This window comes from Balaenoptera musculus, chromosome 5 (assembly GCF_009873245.2).
Source record: "Balaenoptera musculus isolate JJ_BM4_2016_0621 chromosome 5, mBalMus1.pri.v3, whole genome shotgun sequence".
Taxonomy (NCBI): Eukaryota; Metazoa; Chordata; class Mammalia; order Artiodactyla; family Balaenopteridae; genus Balaenoptera; species Balaenoptera musculus.
In genome coordinates, this window is record NC_045789.1 from 53,872,627 (window position 1) to 53,894,549 (window position 21,923).

General features: G+C 35.9%; 1 protein-coding gene across 6 annotated transcripts in view; it reads left to right on the forward strand.

Moving 5' to 3' along the window:
* TMPRSS11A (transmembrane serine protease 11A) overlaps positions 1-21,923 on the forward strand; it is a 55,014-nt gene that overhangs the window by 18,452 nt on the left and 14,639 nt on the right. For 2 of the 6 annotated variants that reach the window (XM_036852093.1, XM_036852095.1), the window contains exons 1-6: positions 1,883-2,022; positions 2,116-2,234; positions 4,033-4,151; positions 14,195-14,359; positions 16,212-16,279; positions 18,230-18,390. In XM_036852093.1, the coding sequence (XP_036707988.1) occupies positions 2,003-2,022; positions 2,116-2,234; positions 4,033-4,151; positions 14,195-14,359; positions 16,212-16,279; positions 18,230-18,390 (652 nt within the window). In that variant the 5' untranslated portion in view covers positions 1,883-2,002. Of the gene's footprint in view, positions 1-1,882; positions 2,023-2,115; positions 2,235-4,032; positions 4,152-14,194; positions 14,360-16,211; positions 16,280-18,229; positions 18,391-21,923 lie in introns of those variants that run through there. The other 4 variants (XM_036852096.1, XM_036852094.1, XM_036852097.1 and 1 more) reach the window with 2 other exon arrangements.

Below are 21,923 nucleotides of genomic sequence, written 5' to 3' on the forward strand. Positions count from 1 at the left end.
TTCTGGAACCTTAGGTCTTTTCCATCAAAAACTGCCTTTCAACAGCCAGTTGTCTAGATTCTTTTAAATCAGTCAATGTGCATTGTCAGTATTTTCCATACACAATAGAATTCAGGTCTCTCAAGTTTCACTAGTGGTAATTTGTTACACAGCAAGCAACAGAAGATTAATATACCATTGTTTGTTTTATGGGTGCAGGTAAAGCAGGAAAAGAATGCTTGAGCATCTCTACCTATAAACAGGCTAGATTCCAAAGGCTTTACTAAGTATATTTCCTTTCAAATCTGAAGTGATATTATGCAAATCACTACTAGGACCTCTCCAGAATGGGAGGTTGATGATGCATATTTGCTTTCATGCATTGCTTGTTCACATTCATAAAAGTTGATATTAAGTTGAAAGTTTATTCATATAGGATTAAGTAGTTTATTGGCTAAATGTATTACTGATGCCAAAACTATTACCTTCTTAACTATTTAGGTCCAAATAGTTTATATCTTTCATGCTGGCATTTATGTATAAAAGTATTTTATATTAAAAAAAAATTCCTGTAAATCAATCAATATATATTAAAAGTCTACTTAGAGTAAATCAATGCACTAAATCTTGTGAAACATGAAAAATACCTCTGCCCCCAAAGAATTTAGCTTTTCAATACACACACACAAAGATAAATTCCAATGAAAGGGATAAATTAAGTTGACTACAATGGCAAGTTGCAGAGACGGAGCACTAGAAAATGAGTTAGAAGACCTGGGTCCTTTTAAGTCTCCTGGCTCTAACAAAGAAGGCATCTTCTCTCTCAGCCTCTGTTGTTTCATATGTAAGGTTGGTATAATACCTGCCTGATTCTCATGGATTTATAAAATTCCTACTCTGTACCAGGTACCTTATTAGGTCTTAATGATAAAAAGATGAACATGACTAGTTTAACCCATTGAGTTCACTGTTAAGTATAGGTTAATATACTTGAAAATAAAGTTACTACAATGTGATTATCACTATTGTTGAGCATAACTAGAGGAAGAGCAAAGAGTTACTTTTTTTCTCCTAAACTGTGGAAATGTCCTCTAATCCAGAGGTGATGCAATATAAAGTATATAGCATCACTTTTGAAGTATTTTTGCCAAATGAATTTAAATCTAATCAAATCTTTAGATCTAAATTTAAGCTTATAAGAAATGAGGGGGATAGAACAAGTTAAATGAGATCACAAGAAAGCATTCAGACAAGTCCAGAAGGTGGACATTCTCAAGAAAAACTGGCTTGATCTCTTCAACAAGTCAATGCCATTAAAAGTTAAAAAGCAAGCTGGACTCTTTTATATTAAAAAAGACTTAAAAGACATAACAACCAAGGTACTATGAGGTCCTTGATTTGTACAGTCCATCTGTAAATAGGGACAATAAAGGAAATCTGAAGATGGATTTTGTATTAGAAGATAAAAAGATTAGAAAAATACTGTTAATTTTTTAGGATTGTTATGGTATTGTGGTTATATTGTAAATATCCTAATTGCTTATAATAATGATTTGGTAAAAACTCATGAAGTCCTATTTTACATTAAAATACAGCAGAAAATAATGAATAAAGCCATTATAGCAAAAATGTTAACAACTGACAAAATGATGTGATGAATATAGGGGTGTTCTATACCATTCTTTCTAAATTTCTGTGTCTGAAAAATTTCATAATAGTTAAAAATGAAAGATAAAGAATAAATGAGACAATATATTTGAAATCACTTTGTAAACTTTAAAAGGATAGATAAAAGAGATTTTTTTTTTTTAAAGAAATTGTTGGAGAAAGAAGGAATGGTTCTTTTTCAAGCATATGTGCTACTTCGGACCACACTGCTAAGAGAAGTCAGGACTGGCCACCACAGAGATCCACCCAATGCCTCTAGAAATAGAAACCAGGAGCAATAGCATGGATTCCCAGATACTGATCTTTTTAATACCTCCCTTCATGCCGAGATGACCTTGACCAAAATTGAAGACAAATGTCTTCTTGCTGGGAAAGGTGGGCTAAAGCAACGTGCACTTATCCAAGAAGAAGCAGAAAGCCTGTAACCATTACAACATGAGAGTAACTGGTGAGTTTTCCTTTTTGCAGATCGGTAGGATTTGGCACCCAAAGCAGAGGTTTGAAACCATGGATGATTGCCCTTATTGCGTTATTACTGACAGTGGTAACTGTGGCCACTGGTCTTCTGGCTCACTTCTTAGTCTCTGGTAGGTAAAATTGTGGATTTTGCTCAGTTTGATTTCAGTTTTCTGTAAAGCTTCATTTGAATAAATGTAAATTTATTTCCATCCAAAAATAATGTACTTTCACCAGTAAATGTCCACATTTTGAATTTTTTAATTTATTCAGTCATTTCATCAACAAATAACTACTGAATGTTTAGTATGTCCAAGTACGTTTCAGGGCACTCAAGAAACAGCATTAAGCAAAGCAGATAAATTTCCCACCTCCTTGGAGCTCACAATCTAGTATTCTTTTCAGAATCTATACAAAAGACCAAAATAGTAATTGTCTAAAATTTACTAGTAATCACAATAAACTCTAATCATTCATGTATATGCAAGTGAAAAATTATGATGAATTAGTTATTAAAATTGGCTCTTTTACTCAGCATTTTCTGCCCACTAACATTTCTAGGGAAAAAAGAAAAGCACATGTCCAATGAAATAATGAATTTTGAAATTATTGGTAAAGTATAAATATGATACAATATTATTACTTATTTTTAGAGAAAAAATTTTACTCTTTCCAAAACAATATCGAGAGATTATTTTTCTATTGCCGGATATATTTATACTCCCACAAAAATTCATTGCAGAATTCTCTTTTTATATTGCATCACTCTGCAGAGTGCAAACCATTTACATTTTTGACAAACGTCCACAATGTCAATCTCACACAGATGTATGTGATAAGACAACTAGTTCAGGGGACTTACTTGAATGGACTTATCTGTTGTCTCTTTCCTCAGACTTGATGGGGGAGTGAAGATTCTTTCAGGAGCTTTAAAGGGCTTAAGAACATAGTTCTGGGGCCCATATAACGACCCCATCTGTAGTTTACACCAATGGCAAAAGATTCTCAGGTCAGCTAATTTAATGTATAGAAGCCCCTTTACTATGAGTAGAGGGTTCAATTACAAATGGACTATATAGATTAGTAATCGGGGGGACCAAAAAAGCACTACAGAGTCCAGAGATGTCCCTAGGAGATAGACTATCCTGAGGTCCTCTTTCTTTCCTAGATCCACAGCTTCCCAAGGAGAGATGTGCTTCTGTGGTTGCTCCATTTTCTATCTTTAACTCTTTGTAGATTTCTTGCCCCACCAGGGCCATACTCCTAAGATTACCACATTCCTCCACTGCTCTGTTTTTTATAAACTTTCCTGAGAGACGAGCAGAAATCTGATTGATTCATCCCTTTTACACACTGTTCTCACCTCCAACCTCAGGCAGTTTTTTCCCTGCCTTTCTTTTCACACCTTTCTTAGTGTGCCTGGCTCTTCCATTAAAAACCAAAATTTACAAGAACACTTATTTACCTCTACTTCCAGTAGAGTACAAGGTGGTATACATTTCACCACAGCAAGAAGCAATACAGTAATTAAATATTCCAGCTCTAGAGCCACACTTGTCTGGGTTTAAACTTGGAGAGGCCACTAACTAGTTGTATAGCACAGAGCAAGTTACTTAATGCCTCCTGCCTCACTTTCTTCATCTGTAAAATGAAGGTGATGCCAGTCTTAGAGAGCTTAGTGAGAGTCAAATGAATTAATACATATAAAGTGCCCAGAACAGAGCTTGGCACATAGTAGGCACTGAATAAATACCAGCTACTATTATTAACATACAACATTAATCATTATTTTTATTATATTTATTATTAAACTAAATTAAAGTCTCAGAGATATATTCAAGACTTCATATTAGTCCCATTATAGTTGGGCCTTAGATCCCAAAATCTACTCTCAAACCACTTAATTTCCTACTTTTTTTTTCATCACAGACCAGAAAATGGAGTATTATCATGGCACCTTTAAAATTTCAGATCTACAAGTCAAAAGTAATTCTGGACAAAGCAGCCCACACCAGCTTAAGGACTTACAGGAGATGAGTGAAAACTTGGTAAGTCAGATAAAATTGTTTCTATCATAAAATATTGCAGGAGGAAGGGATTTTGTAAATCATTTTCCCCACTATTTCTTAAAACATGATTTTCAGACAATTTGCATCAGAATCATCTTGCAGATTCCCAGGTCCCACTCCAGATCTTCTGAATCAGTGTATGATGGGGTGGGTGGGTAGGGAGAGGGGAGTAAGGGAATCTGCATTCTAGCAAATTGGTGATTCTGATAAACCACTTTTTAAACCACCTCATTTAAAAGTGAGAGAACGGAAGCCAAGGTATCCCAGCCCATCGCTCCCCCATTCCACCACAATACTACCCAACTGAAAAGCTTAAACATACCAGAAGTGGTTATTTGTAAAACCACATGCTTTTTTTTTGTTAGACCACATTTTAAGACTTAAAATATTTGTTAAATACATGAAGAAAGGAAAGAGGATTATAAATGTTCATTTTATCTCAAAAACACACTAATTAAGATAAAATACCCAGACCTATTGCGCAATATTCAAATGACCTGCTAACGATTTTGTTAAAACTGAAATACAAGACTGCCCCCACCACCCCCCAAAAAAAGTAAACTCAGTTGCATAACAGCTCTGCTCACGATGCGTGCGAACCCTCACTCAAAAACTAAGGTCAAGTTAACTTCCTTGACAAAGAAGTACAGAGCATAAAGTTATTTTAAAAGGGTGGAAATGTCAGGTGTTGGTTTGTTTTAGTCAAAGAATCTTTTTTTTACTCAAAACATTTCCTTTCTTTCTCAAACCATTTTCCTTTTTTCATGCCGCTATTTGATCTGTCCACATGCATACCCAGTTGCAGCATATTCACAGCCACATCACAGATGGAGTTTTTAATCTGTATTTCCAATTCTCATTAAATTATGCACATTTTTTTTATTTTGCAGTCTCATCCCCCCAAATCAATAATTACACTTATAGATTGATATATATCCTCCATTCTTTTATATTCAGAGCACCTTAGAAAATAGCGTTTGTGATCATTTCTTGAGGAATGGCAGAAAAAACTTGGATACATACCTTAGTATCTCTTTTATTCCTCTGACCCTGACTCCACATAGCCTCCTCAATCTAAAAATATGAATAATAAATTAATTAATCTTAGTTAAAAAGATATACAATTTCTTTGAACATTGAAAAAATATTTATAATTTAACAGGAAAGTTTAAAATTTGTTTTCTTTATGTTTTACAGCCAACATTGTTGGCATTGTTTTAGGCTAACTAACACATTGTTTCTACTGAAATAAATGGACAGGAATGAAGCAGGTCTTTTAAAAAAAAGTGAAAGAAATTCACTTATAGAGGTACGTCTATAACATTATGTGTTTGAAGGTGGACTTTGAAGCTTCACTAAAGCACACGTTTTTAGGTGTGAAAGAACCTCAGGTACAAAGGCTGAGTTATGTGATGAAACATTATCATCATAAGGACCTACAAGGCCTTTCTCTAGTTGTCATTATTTATTTCTTCTCTTTTATTTTCATACCACACTCTCATTCTCCTCCCCCTGCAGACAACCATACTGTATTTCACATGTATTCTTTTATTAGTATTCATTCTTGCAAAAATGCATTTTCTTGTTTTGTGCAGAGCACATGCTTTTAATTTATTCTTTGTGTTATAAATCCCTTGTTTAAAAATGTACCATAGTTTGAGTGGCTTATAAACAACAGAAATTTACTTCTCATAGTAATGGAGGCTGGAAGTCTGAAATCATGACACTAACATGGTCAGGTTCTGGCAAGAACCCTCTTTCATGTTGCAGACTGCAGACTTCTTGGTGTATCCTTACATGGTGGAGAGCAGGGAGCTAAAGAGCTCTCCGGGGTCTCTTTTATAAGGTGCTAATCCCATTCATGACCTAATCACCTCCCAAAGGCCGCACCTCTTCATATATGGCCTTCATTATGTTAAAGCAGGTTCCCTCAATGCCCACTTTCTGGAGGATTTGTAACATAAATCAGTGTTGGATTTTGTCAAAAGCTTTTTCTGCATCTATTGAGATGGTCATATGGTTTTTATTCTTCAGTTTGTAAATGTGGTGTATCACACTGACTGATTTGCAGATACTGAAAAATTCTTGCATCCCTGGGAAAAATCCCACTTGATCTTGGGGTATGACCCCTTCAATGTATTGTTGGATTCGGTTTGCTAGTATTTTCTTGAGGATCTTTGCATCTATATTCATCAGTGATATTGACCTGTAATTTTCTTTTTTTGTGGTATCTTTGCCTGGTTTTGGTATCAGGGTGATGCTGGCCTCATAGAATGACTTTGGGAGTGTTCCTTCCTCTGCAATTTTTTTGGAAGAGTTTCAGAAGGATAGGTGTTAACTCTTCTATAAATGTTTGATAGAACTCGCCTGTGAAGCCATCTAGTCCTGGACTTTGTTTGTTGGGAGTTTTTTAATCAGTTTCAATTTCAGTACTGGTGATTGGTCTGTTCATATGTTCTATTTCTTCCTGGTTCAGTCTTGGGAGATTGTACCTTTCTAAGAATTTGTCCATTTCTTCTAGGTGTTTACTTTATCGGTATATAGTTGCTTGTAGTAGTCTCTTAAGATCTTTTGTATTTCTGTGGTGTCCATTGTATAATAACTTTCTCCTTTTCCATTTCTAATTTTATTCATCTGAGCCCTCTCACTCTTTTTCTTGATGAGTCTAGCTGAAGGTTTATCAATTTTCTTTATCTTTTCAAAGAACCAGTTTTTAGTTTCATTGATCTTTTCTGTTTTCTTCATCTCTATTTCATTTATTTCTGCCCTGACTTTTATGATTTCTAGATAGGAACAGTTTGTTGGTAGTAGACATTGCACTTATCCATTCCATCTTTTATTAACTTGGACCATATTGCCCTTCATAAAACAAAAATCCATAATTTTAAAGTAATCATATTTATCAGTTTTCTCAGCCTTATGGTTGTGTTTTTAAAGTTTTTTTTAAAGTTATTTCCTCTTTTAAGTTATAAAATTATTTTACTGTATTTTCTTCCATTAAACTATACTTCTACCTTCTACAGAAGGTTTTTAATGCATCTGAAGTCCACCTTTGAATGTGATATTAAGTAGGAACCCAGGTAGTGATCCAGTTTTCCCAATGTAATTAACTAAACAATCTGTCTCACCAATATATGGTATGATTATTCAGCTTATGACACTTCTTAGCCTCTGAGTCTTACAGAAAAAAAAAACACCATGATCCACCTCTTCAAACTGCTTCCCATCTCCTTGGAGAGATGATAGTAACACACATGAAACTGAACAGCATGACGTGATATAGTTAAGGACTAAATTGTATGTTGAGGACTATAAGTGCAGAAGAACTTCAAAGAAAAGGAAGATCAACTAGGGTTCACATGGTCAGGAAAGGCTGTGTATTATTTTAGCCCTGTTTAAGTGAGACAATGTCCCTTTCCCTCCCATCCCCACCAATTTACCTTCAGGAGAATTACAGGAAGTGCTCATGCCTCATCCTGAGCCACTCCTTTTTATTGTTGCTAAATCCCAATGAGTGAAACCAGATTCTTCTCTCTGACCTATGTGGGTGCTAATTAGACAGCCAAGAAATACAGGTTGTAGGTCCTGTTCTTCCTCATAATTGGGGATTTACTGATTTGAATGGAAATGGAGATGCAAAAATAAAATGAGTTCATGCTCAGATACTGCTAAAACCCATTCCAGTTCCTTGAGATAGTAGCACAGACATATCTCATCTTTCATACCATTCTTCAGAGAATACTCCAGTAACCAGACACCATGATATTCCTAAATAGGTAGGTCAATTTTATTATTATTATAAGTTTGAGTAGGATCACTGACTGAACGAGCACTTCATTTGAAGAAATATATTTCAGAAATATTTTTAAAGTATAGGATCATTACAAATGTGAAAGTTAAAAACTTGTAACACTATAGCAATGACACTAGTTAACACATATTGAATGCCAAGCACTCAATTAGCTTAGCACATTAAGCACTGTATCTGTATTATTTTAGTTAATCCTCAAAAACAAACTTATGAGGTAAGTATAATTATTATCACAGTTTTACAAATTGAAAAATCAAGGTACAGAGAAGTTAATTTACCCAAGGTCATTCAGCTAGTAAACGATATAGTTAGGGTTTTAGATTACATTTTCTTAATACATTTTTGTCATCTGTGTGATTTTACTTCCCATCTACCATCCCACAAAACACCAGAAATCAAATAATTATCCCTGGTACATTACTCTCTTTCAGTTACAGCTGACCCTTGAACAACATGGGTTTGAACTGCGCAGGTTCACTTACATGCAATCTTTTCAATAAATACGTGCTATAAATAAATAAATAAATATGTGCTACAGTACTACATGATTGGTGGTTGGTTGAATTTACAGATGCAGAACCAGGGATACAGAGGGCCAACTATGAAGTTATATGAAGATTTTTGACACAACCCCCCACATAGTTCAATGGTCATTGAATACTGTATAGTATTAGCATGTGCCAGTGACCACCACCTGAATTAACAATGGCACCAGTTAGGAATTTTCTTAGTGTTGTCTCCAAAAAAACCCACTTCTCCTGTGCCCAAAGCAGTCCTAAATTTTGTCTTCTTTGTGCCCAAGAACACCAGAAACAGCTCCTGAAATGACCCTCAAACTATCCTTTAGATTATGTGTCTAGAGTTGTGGAGACAAAGAACTTGGAAACAGAAGTGATGTAAGGAGAAAATGTAGTTTAGGAACACTCTCTAAAGGAACTTGAAGACACCAGTGAGAGACTTGGCTCTCTGAAGCAGGAAGCTCTTCTCTTGAGAAAAGGCAACTGGGTCAAGGTGAACAACTTAGCAAAGGTATTAGACTACCTAAAGTTTGGAGTTGCATAATGTAAGAGAAGTAAGAGGCCCAATGCCTGGTGTAGGCCTATGGTCCTATGCCTAGAGAAGAGATGAATTTGAGAGCTTAGAGAGAAAATAAGCAGCAATTACTTTAAAAAGCAAAAAAAAAACCTTTGTGTTCAGAGATTAGAAAAATTGGGTGTAGAATGTGACTGAGTTCTTACTTGAGAGCTCAAACTCACGTTCATTTCATAACTGAAGATTAGGTATGACTAAAAGAGGAAAATGTGTATCACAATCTCTGCCTTCAATGTGCTAAATTTGAATACTGAAAGAAAAAGCTAACTGTTGTATATTTCATGTCTAATCTTCAATATAACACTGCAAAGGAGGCATTGTTATTCACACTTTATAGACAGATAAGAGAACTAAGCCTCTGAAGTTAAGGTCCACAGTTGGTAAATCAAGGAGGAGAGATTTGAAGCCATATAGGTTAACTCCAACAGGTGCTATCTCCACTAAATTGTTCTTTTTGTCAGGAAGGGACTAAGCTATAATAGAAAGTTCAGTTCTACATCAATTCTTCTCCCATTTAATTTTTAAATCCATAAAGATTATAAATCTATATGTTCTGTCAGACCACTTTTACTTAGCCAACACATTGGGATTACATTACTAATTATATAAAGATGTCTTCATCCTTAGTTTCTTCATTTCCTTGTATCAATTTTTTCAGCTTTATTAAGATATAATTGACATATAACATTGTGTAACTTTAAGGTGTAAAATGTGATGATATGATACACTTATGTTGCAAAATGATTACCACTATAACACCTCCATCATGTCACATAATTACCATTTTTTTTGTGTGGTGAGAACACAAGATCTACTCTCTTAGCAACTTTCAAGTATATAACACAGTGTCATTAAGTATAAGCATTACAATGTACATGGGATACCAGAACTTATTAATTTGTAACCAGAAGTTTGTACTCTTTGATCAAGATTTCTCCATTTTTCCCATCCCCTAGCCTTAGTAAGTACCATTCTACTATCTGTTTCTATGAATTCCACTTTTTAGATTCCACATAAAACTGGAATAAAGTATTTGTCTTTGTCTGACTTATTTCACTTAGCGTAATGCCCTCAAAATCCATCCATGTTGGCAGAATTTCATTCTTTCTCCTGGCTGAGGAATATACAGCTGACCTTTGAACACTATGGGCTTGAATTGCAAGTGTCCACTTATATGCAGATTTTTTTTCATTAATAAATACTGTAGGATTATATGATTTGACCCATGGTTGGTTGAATCCACAGATGCAGAACCATGAATACAGAGAACCATATGGGAACTGTGGATACAGAGGGATGTTATGCTATATGGGGATTTTCAACAGCACAGGGGTCAGTACCCCTAACCACGACATTGTTCAAGGGTCAACTGTATATATATGTATATACATCTTCTTTATCCATTTATTTTTTGACAGACACTTAGGTTGTTGCCATATCTTGCCTATTGTGGATAATACTGTGATGAACATGAGAGTGCAGATATCTCTCTGAGATCCTGTTTTAATTTCCTTTGGATCTATACCCAGAAGTGGGATTGCTGGCTCAGATGGTAGTTTTAGTTTTTTGAGGACCCCCCATACTTCCTCCACAGTGGCTATGCCAATTTACACTCCCACCAACCGTGCTCCTTTCACCAAAGTCTTGAAGTTTCATTGTTAAGATCTTTCACCTCCTTAGTTAAATTTATCCCAAAGTATTTTATTGTTTTTGATGCTATTATGAATCGGGTTGTTTTCTTTATTTCTTCTTCAGATATATTGTTGTTATTGTATAGAAACACAACTGATTTCTATACACTATGAATGTTGATTCTATATGTTTGATTTCTCTGTTGATATGTATGCAACTTTACTGAATTCATTGGTCAGTTCTAACAGTGTTTTGGTGGCATATTTAAGATTTTCTATATATAAAATTATATCATCTGCAAATAAAGGCAATTTTACTTCTTCCTGTCTGATCTTGATGCCTTTTATTCTTTTTCTTGCCTGATTGCTCTAGCTAGAACTCCCAGTAACATGGTGAATAGGAGTGGTGAGAGTGGGCACCTTCTTATCTTGTTCCTGATCTTAGAGGGAAAGATTTCAATCTTTTACTGTTGAGTTTGGTGTAAGCTGTGTATTTGTCATATATGGAGTTTATTATGTTGAGGTATGTTCCTTCTACACCTGATTTGTTGAGTGTTTTTATCATGAAAGAACACTGTATTCTGTCAAATGCTTTTTCTGCATCTATTGAGATGGTCATATGATTTTTAGCTTTCATCCTATTGATGTGTTGTGTCACATTTATTGATTTGCATATGTTGAACCATCCTTGCATCCCAGAGATAAATCTCACTTGATCATGGTATATGATCCTTTTAATGTGCTGTTGAATTTAGTTTGCTAATACACTGTTGAGAATTTTTGCATCAGGAATATTGGTCTGAAGTTTTATTTTCTTGTAGTGTCCTTACCTGGCTTTGGTATAAAGGTAATGCTGGCCTCACAAAATAAGTTTGGGTGTGTTCCTCCTTCTTTGATTTTTTGGAAGAGTTCGAGAAGGACTGGCATTAATTCTTATTTAAATGTTTGGTAACATTCACCAGTGAAACCATCTGGTCCTGGGCTTTTCCTTTTGAGGAGGGTTTTGATTACTGATTTAATCTCCTTATTCATTATTGGTCTCAGATTTTCTATTTCTTCATGATTCAGTCTTGGTAGGTTGTATTTTTCTAGGAATTTATCCATTTCTTCTAGATTATCCAATTTGTTGGTTTATAATTGTTCATAGTAGTTTCTTATGATCCTTTGTATTTTTGTGTTATAATGTCTACTCTTTCATTTCTGATTTTGTTTGAGTCTTCTCTCTCTTTTTTCTTTTAGATAGTCTCACTAAAGCTTTGTCAATTTTGTTAATCTTTTCAAAAACACAGTTCTTAGTTTTGTTGATCTTTTCTATTGTTTTTCTGATCTTTATTTCATTTATTTCTGTTCTTATCTTTGTTACCTCTTTCCTTCTGCTAGCCTTGGTCTTAGTTTGTTCTTTTTCTAGTTCCTTGAGGGGTAAAGAGATCAAAAGGCCAATAAGCCTCAAAATCCTGTGAGCACCATCAGTGCTCAGGTTGGCCATGTTCTACATAAACTTAGGATAATGATTCACAGCTGACTTCTTAAATCCTGGGTTTTGCCAAAAATCTGGATCTTAAATAGATAGAATAACAACTTTAAAGGATTGCAATAAGAACGATCAAGATTATGGTCCTTATTTTTAGAGGGCAAAGAATATAGGCTGCCTTTGGAGAGGGGTAACCATTACATGTTGCTTGTACATATCAGTGGGTAGGAGCTCTTAGTCCACAGGAATCAAGTTACTGAAAATGTCAACAAGGAGAAAAAATTCCCCTCAAATACTTCATGGGCAGTTTTCTTTTTTCTCTAGGAGCACTGATCTCAATCTGATGTAAATTTCATTAAAAACACTAATAAAATCTTCCTGATAAATGCAAGGCTTTCTGATAAATAAATTTTCACTTCCTTTTATTAATTCATTCAAAAGAGCATGCTGAATTCTTACATATTGTAGAGTATGAAAAGAAGAATGATTGTCCCTATCCATAAAAGGTTTGCAGTTTACTAGAGGAGATAATATGTTTTCATAAATAACTATATTAAGGAGTAGAAGATATAAGAGGAATAAGAACAATTAGGACAGGAAGAGGAAAGATTACTCTGAGGTTCAAGGAATAAACCCAAAGTAGGTCTTATCTGAAATAGACTTTGAAGGAGAGTTGTGATTCAGAAAAGCAGAGCCAGCAGAATCAGAGAGGGGACTACAGACCAAAGGAATAGCCTGAGAAGGGCAAGTACACAGGGAAACAAGACATGCCTGCAAACAGCACTACCAAGCATGAAAGGTAATGGTGGTGTTGATGGGGGTTGTGGGTGCAGGGATCAATGAGAGATGGTGAGGCCCTTGAACATATGACTCTGTGACCAGAGGCTCAAATGCAATTGTGCTCTAATCTCTATTTCTACCTTGAGTTCAGCCCTGGAGTAAAGCAACTTCAATTAAACCTTATTTGAGGTTAAAGGTGTGTTTTTTAAAAAGCATCTCTTATACCATCCTTTGTCTGCCACCCTTATTATAACTAGGAGAAAGCAACAGGATCTGAATTTTTTTCTTGGCATGTTTTGGCTCTAAACTTTTAGTTCTCAGGCACTCTGATCTGGTGTGATGTTGGTAGAAACTGCCTTCATATTCCATTGGCCAGTCTTCAGTGGCATATCTCTCTGAAGTTTGTGGTCTCAGCTCTGAAACACCCCTATGTGAATACAAAGACTGCTGTGAGAGGAGCAAGCTGGGAAGCATCTAAACTGAAATGCAGGCTATGTGTGTGAACAGAGGTAGTTTAGGAATGAGAGCTAAATGGCTGGGCCCGTCTGTTTGTTTGAATTGAAGGCCTCTCCCTAACTCTTCCATTAAACACCCAACTAACCTTCAATTGTCCTCTTAGAACTTAGTCTCAGTGCAACTTCCAGCATTTCAAAATCATCAAACATAAAGAGGCACTACCTTGAAAGGAGGTCTTTTGTTCAATATGAGGGACTAACTCCAACTACAAAACTCTACAAATGGCTCCAAATGGGAGCAAGATAGATTTATAAATCACTAACTCTATTAAGATATGTAAATAATCAACTTAGAACAAGCTGGCACACAGCTTAAAAAAAGTGTCCTTTGAAACTTCTGAGAATTTAGAATTAGAATGCCAAAGTGCTGGCAGAATGTTTCTGATGAAATACGCCTTAATCTGCCAGGGAAACATTTTTGGGGGGGGGGGTCTCTAGAAAGCTAGTTCTTACATAAACTCCATTCAGCAATAAAGTTTACATTCATGTTTTCTCTAATTTCCCCTGTTTTAAATCCCTTTAGTGTAGGAACCCTGTTAGCTAGTCTCTGTGCCCCAGCATTTTTTAGGAAAACATAAAGATCCTGGGCTTCACCCCAGACCCAACCAATGAGGCTTTATAGGGACACGGTCCTGGAATTTGAAATATAGAGAAGAGACTTCTATATTTCTGTGATGACCAAAGTTACTTCTACCTAGATTCTTCTTATGTTATCCTTTCAGCTCCTATCTTCCCAGACACCTGAACTATTCAAAGATGGAATGGACGCTGGAGCTAGATATTCTTCTCAGCAGGCATTCTGCCAGATGAATGATGTCATCCAGAGTCAAAAACTTAATCCAGTACCTTCACCAACAAGTCACAAACAGCCAAGGGATCTATTGCGGGTAGAATTTCAGGGGATAATTACAAACCAAACTTCTTTAGATACTCAAACACTATTTACTTTTTTTCCTTTTAATACTGGTCATTTTTCTCCCCTTTGTTTTGGTTAGTCTTTTCTTTTCTTTTGGATTTCCCCCAGATACTGAGTAATAGGACTGGCTGTGTATGTCGGAAGAGAAATGATTAAAACAATTATCGGTCTTGCAAAAACGTATCTTACAAAATAATTTCAGTTCTAACATATAAACCCCACATTTCTTCAGCCCATTTAAGCTTTTCTTATTTAAATACAAGTAAGTGTATATTCTGGATACAAGCAATTTCTCTATTTGCTAAATACTGTCTTTGATCTAAAGTTCAAAAATATATTACCAAATTTATGTTTAAAAGTTTTATACTTTAAGTCAATCGACTGTTTATGTTATAACTTATTGTCATATGTTCTATGAAAGAAAATGAAGTAAAATGCACATCACATTTAACAAGGAGGTTGTGTGATTGATTAAGAGATGGACCTAGAGACAGAAGACCTAGATTTAAGTCCCAGTTTATTAATCCACATGATGCTAGGGAAATTCACATGATGTCTCCTAGTGTCAGTTTCCTCTTCAAATGAAATAAGAATCAAAATAATTCTTATTTCATACAGTTATTATAAGGAGTAAGGGGGATATATATTTTGTTTCCCAATTAAGCTTTTTACAAATGCCTGATACTGCTAAGGAAGTCACAACTTGTTCCTTGATCTCTGAAACAGTCTTCTTTTTTATTTCTATTCTTTGGGTTTTTCAAAATGAGAGTTGGTTTTCTTGTCTCTTTCTTAAGGATTTAGGACATAATTTTTGCACATTTGGCTCATCTACTATCAAATATGAAATGCAGTGCCTGCATTCAGATGACACTGTTGCCACCAAGTGGTCACTAGGGGATACTGCAAGCAAAAATCTAGGTGTGAAAAGTCACAGCATCATAACGTCTTGGCAGGCAATTAAAATTCTGTGCAAATGGACCCCAAACAGTAGTTTTTGTTCTCCTCCCCTGTTGACATAAACTGAGGAACACAATTTTGACCTAAACCTGTAAAACCACCTTACTCTTTCTTCCTTCCTGACCTACCCTAGGGCTCAGAATCAACAACAGTTAGAAAATTGTTAGCTCTTTCCTAAATCTCTAATGCCTCTTCCCTGTACTTACAGCCAAAGACCTGCAGAGAAATCTGAGACCTGTGATGCCAGGATGGGGACTAACCTGATCCACTGGCAGTCTACTACCAAAATATACCCAGCATTTTATATGTGTTTAATCCTTACAACCCTATGAGTAGCATAGCAATATCTTTGTTTTAGAGGTTAAGATACTGAGGCTCAGCTTGGTTCAGCAACTTTTCCAAGGTCACCCAGTTCATGAGCAGCAGGATAAGCAGGCTTCAAACCCAGCACTGAGCCACGGTTCTCTCCACCACTTCTCAAGGCCTCCCTGCATGTCCCATCTCTGCTCTGCAGCTTTCTGCTTCACCTTCTGTGGAGCTTTAGGAAGATAACCTTTACCCCAGATACCTATGTCAGCACATTAGAGTCACCTGGGGAGATTTTTACAAATACAAATGCCTAGGTTCCGTCCAGACGATTTATAACCAAAATTCTGGGAGAGGGGCCCCAGCATCTTAAGTCTTTTTTTTTTTTTTTTAATTCTGCAAATGATTCTGTTGCACAGTTGGAATTGAGAACCACTGGTTTAAATCATGATATAACTCATGTTAAAACATTTTTCTATCGCTTTAACATTTAATCAGGGGTATATTCTTCTTATAAAATATCTTATTAACACATAGTTTCTCTCTTATTGTAATAACAGGTGGATGAGATATTTATAGATTCGGCCTTGAACAAGCATTATATCAAGAACCAAGTAGTCAGACTGACGTATGTATGTTTGGGCAAAGGTGGATTCACATCTTGGAGTGACAAAGGGCAAAAGAGATAGGAACCCTCATATACTGTTGCCTCTATGAGCTTGGCTTTTGGCTAGGATTTCTTATAAATATTATTTCGACAACAGTCTCGAGATACAGGGCCGACCACCAGTTTGTAAACACAAAAACTAAGACTCTGGGAGGTTAAGTGATATGTTCAAAATTCCACAAGTGACAGAACCAGGATTCAAATCCCATCAACTGATTATAAGGCCTGGGACTACCAGAAACCACAGCTTTGGGAAAACCCAGCAGCATGTCACTGCATGCACCAAGTTGTATTCTTTCAATACACATGTCATTTCAAAAGTATTAAGAAGGCAAGGTTGACTACAAAATGGGATCATAAGTCTTACCTGTAATGAAGCCCTAGTTACAGGAGCCATGCCCAAACAAAAAGATGTTCCTGTTTTAATGAATTTCTGCTTGTTGTGGTGGAGAGGGAAGTCTCCTGTCATTTACAGAAATTGCTCAGAGGTTTCAATTGTGTTATTTGGAAAGCTCATAGCAGAACATATACATAACAGATACAAACATATGGGCCTGTGTGACTCATCTTCTTAAAGAAAATGAATATAGTCAGACAGATCTATTTGAAGGAAATAATAATCGGTTTTCTCATCAATAGGCTAATGCTTTATTGGCAGACTTACTCCAATTTCCTTATACCTTTATCGAGTAACTAGTGACCTCCAGAAGGATTTTACAATATATATTGGATAAATTTTATAATATTTAGGAGATAAAAAGCATGTATTTTCTGAAACTTTCTAGATTTCATGCCCTCCATTTTTAAATTCTGACTTGCCATAGCATCCTAGCAAAATTTTCATCCTTTGAATTTGTAGCCACTATCATTTTGTAAGCTTTGTGTGGGTCCAGAGAAATCCCACTTGGTAAACAATGTTTTCCCTCTGATTTAAAAAGAAGGAAAATTACTAGATTGTATATTTACCAATTTGACATAAAATTCTGTTTATTTATATCTTCACATTCCAAAGCCTAAATGAACCACAATATATAAAATGCCTTCAAACTGATATGATTCCCTCTTTTTTTAAATCAAAGAATTCAGGAAAATAGGGCTTCAGTGCTTTTTAGAGCGTGGATCTTTTGAAATGTTAAAATAAAAGACATGGCAGATCAACACATAGGTTTCCATTTTTCTTAAAGCTCTTTAATTGTTTGGTTTTCCTACTTTAACAGTATGGAAAAATTCAACCCCACAAGTGAAGGGGCTTGAACTTGTGTATATGAAAAAAGTTCAAGGAACTGGACATGTGTAATCTGGAGAAGACTCAGACACCAAGAATATCACTGTCTTCAAATATTTTATGTGGAAGAGGGAACTGATGTTTTATGTATGTCCCAAGTGGTAGACCTAAGCCTATTTGGAATGTAAGCTTTAGGGAGACATATTTCAACTCCAAGTGAAGAGCTCTCTTAAAATCAGAGCTGACCAAAGAGAAATACCCTCTTTAGAGAAGTAAATCTTTTTAATTACTGTGCTGGGGTTAGATGACCACTTATCATGGAGGCTGTAGAGCTGATGAAGGTATCACACGAGGGACTGGCCAACGACACCATTAAAGATTCTTCCAATCCTCAGGGTTTATAATTTTGATGATAAAATTTTGGTGTCTGAGTCTTACTCAAATGCTATAACAAGCCTTCAAATTAATGGGGAAAATTCACTCAGAACATAATGAAAACTTGAAGAGGGAACATATGAAATGATCTTAAGTCAGAAAGTGACATATATGAGTTATCAATGTGAGATGATTAGTTCTTGACACTTTCAACAACTGAGGCATAATTCGGGAGAAGACAATACAGAAAAGAGAGTTAGATAATACTGGATGTATTCTTTGAACAAGTACCTTTCTCTTGTGTGTCACAGTCCAGAGGAAGATGGTGTGACAGCAGATGTCATTATGGTGTTCCAGTTCCCCTCTGCTGAGTTAAGGGCAGTGAGAAAAAGGAAAATCCATAGCATCTTAAATGAGAAGATAAGTAACACCAGAGCTTTGTCAATAAATGCCTCGTCAGTTGAAGTTAATGGTAAGTAGGTACCTTTCTATGGGATGTGAAGTTCTCTATTAAGTCCATTTTATGTCTAATCATAAACTTATTTACCATTATTTCCATTCCAAATAATAGCTAGAATTCAGATGGAAAAAATTTCAAGTTAAAAAAGTGACTTTTAAAGGTTTTATTATTCTCTGATGAAAGCATGTCTGAAGTTAGTTGTCAAGTGATTTTTTCTGTAGTAACTGACTGGCACTCATCCAGAAATAAAATCAAACCTTTACCACTAACAGAGAGTCAATTTGAGCCAGCCACTTCCTCCATGACTAAGCAAGTGAAAATACCAAGTGTTCAGCAAAAACTCTTTTTCTGTTTCTAAAACATAAACTCACTTGTTGCCTTTTTAAAATATGAATAGTTTCTGTAAACAGTGAAATTATGAAGTTTATGTTAACTTTTTTTCCTATGGGCATTTGAGAAAATGGTAAATCAATTTTGGAGCCACTAAAGCCTTCTTATAAGTAATGCTTTAAAAATCACTAAACTAGAAAATAAATCATAGGAACAATTATACCATTATTGCTTCTCTAAAAAGAAGTAATCTTTATCAAGGCCCTTCTCTATATCCTTTACATGCAGCATCTAATTTCTATATTCTTATGAATTAGGCAAATTCACCTTTATAGATGTGAAAGAGGGGCAAAAAAAGGTTAAGGACTCCAATAATTAAAAGGAGCAAACATTCGGGACTTCCCTGGTGGTGCAGTGGTTAAGAATCCGCCTGCCAATGCAGGGGACATGGGTTCGAGCCCTTGTCCGGGAAGGTCCCACATGCCACAGAGCAACTAAGCCTGTGTACCACCACTACTGAGCCTGTTCTCTAGAGCTCTCGAGCCACAACTACTGAAGCCCGTGCAACTAGAGCCCGTGCTCAGCAACAAGAGAAGCCACTGCAATGAGAAGCCTGTGCACCACAACGAAGAGTAACCCCCACTCGCTGCAACTAGAGAAAGCCCGCGTGCAGCAACGAAGACCCAGTGCAGCCATAAATAAATAACTTTTTTTTAAAAAGGAGCAAACATTCAAATCTAGATTACTAATTTCTTGAAAGGCTTGTGAAAAAAGGGTGTGGTCAAACGCATTTCAGAAATTCAGTCTATGATATTCACCTCTTGGAAATTCATCCCTTATATTAGCATACTAAAGACTCTGAGGAGACCAGCTAAACAGAAACCTGTTCAACCGTGTACATTAAGCTGCTTCCACAAGCATCTATTTCTGGAAGACAAGTACAGATTTCCCGTACAAATTCCAGGGGACACCAGACTTATGGGTCACAGAAGAGATTCAGAGTAAGTGTGATTAATATCAGATGTGAAACAGAAGGCCCTGCCCTTGCAAGGGTCTGGTTGACCCTTTAAGAGGAAACTTGACCAGGAAGTGAAAATCTGCAGGAATGGGATGGGCAGGAGTTTGCTGATGAGACAAAGAGTCAGCTAGTCAAGGAATAAACCTGGGGACCTCTCCCAACCCAGGAGGGAAGAACCTGTCATGGGCTTAATCCACCTTCTTTGTTTTCTTGTTTGTGGGGAAACAAATGAATCGAGGTTGTGAAATAGTGGAAGCTCTGATAAATTACATGATGTGTTCTATGTAATTTCCAACAACCAGTTAATTTGCCAGGAACTTAAAAGCCTGAGCTATCTGAAACCAGAAATGAAGTATGAAATGGTCATCAGTTGTCTGGGCTTTTTGTTTCTTATAGGTTCAGTTTGTGACCTGCAGCTTATTTTAATGACTATAGTAGATTAAAGGGCAGGATGTGCTGATGGAGAACCTGATTTGAGAGTTACCTAATTCTAACTCCACTGAGTCACTGCAGGAACACCCAAGTAATTGGCCCATGCCTTTGCCTCCATCTTCTCATCTATAAACTTGCAATGATAATGTTTGTTATTCCTGAAGTCACAGAAATAGCATGAAGATACACAAGAAAATAGAAAATAGAATATGGAACCTACAGGCCATTACCTCTTAGAAAGCTAGCAAATTGTGCATATGCGTTGGAAACCTGAAAGCATTAATGTGAGTAACTGGTGGTAGAAAAAGCTATAACCTTGAAGTTTTCCAAATTTCCAAATATAAAAAGAGCAGTGTTTACTAGCACTTAGGAAAGGCCCATTTAGTAGAAAGCTCAGTAGAATCCTCAAGGCAATTCTTACAGACAAAAACATTGCTCTCCAGCAAAACTTAATTTGGGGGACTTCAAATGAATGGAGAACTGCAGAAATTCTAGACCAAGTCTAGATACAACACTGCAGCCCAAGATTTATCCATAATTTGTCAAGGATCTGTGTTTTGGCTTGACAAATAAGTGTGTGGTGTGGGTCTTTCATGTGATGTAATGTGTCGGAGCAAAATTAAAATCAGCTCCTTTGAATTGCAAACACCATGGCTGTGGAAGAGCGGCTCACCGCCTACATGTTGTTGATGTGAGTTCCAGTTATCATCATGTTACGTGTAGCATGTACTGACCTGAATATGATTACTCCCAACTCAGAAGTGTGTTAGAGGGTCACTTTCAAAACTAAGGTGTTAATGTTTCTTTTCACTTCTAGATGTGGAAAGTAAAAGTATTTGGTCAAAACTGGAAATGTGAAACAGCTAGTTACTTGTGTATGGGTAGTTTAGTTACAGGTGTAATCATTCTCTCTAAAACTCTTTCCTTAAAAATCCAATTACACTCCCAACTATTACACTCACCCTGGTATCATTCCTGGAAAGGGGTGATTTGCATCTTGCTCAAACTCAGCTGAAGAAGTTTTAACTGAAGAAGTCTAACATTATACTATTTTCCATTTTAATTTATTACTAACATGTGGCATATTAAAATACTTCTTTTTATTTCACTTCCCTTTATTGCACTTCAGAGATGTTGTGTTTTTATAAATTGAAGGTTTGTGGCAACCCTGTAGTGTCAGATAATTTTTAGCATGCTGTAGCAATGAAGTATTTTTTAATTATATATATATATATATATATATATAGTTTTTTCAAGATGTGATGCTATTGCACACTTAATGGACTACAGTATAGTGTAAAAGTAAACTTTTATTTGCACTGGGAAATCAAAAAATTTGTGACTTGCTTTATTACAATATTCACCTTATTGCAGTGGTCTGGAACTGAACCCACAATATCTCCAAGGTATGCCTACATTTAAAAACATAAAATAAGAAATTTACTACCTTAAAACTATATTTGACTGAAAATTGAGTTCCTTTCATAAGTAAGTACTGAGAATCTGACCTGAGAAATTGATTCTTCACCATATAATGATTTAGGTATGCCTTTAAGGGTATCCCTGAATTGGATATTCTCAAGATCTCCCACTTTGTAGAGTTCATCATCACTAGTTTCCCAAGTGAAATTTATAGAAGGTAAGTAGAAAGAAACATTCTTATTGTGCATAATGAGAAATTAGATACAAAGAATATGAGTCTGAGAAACATGGCATTGGTAGAAATAAGTAAAACCAATCTACCCTCATTCTACTCATTAAGCCC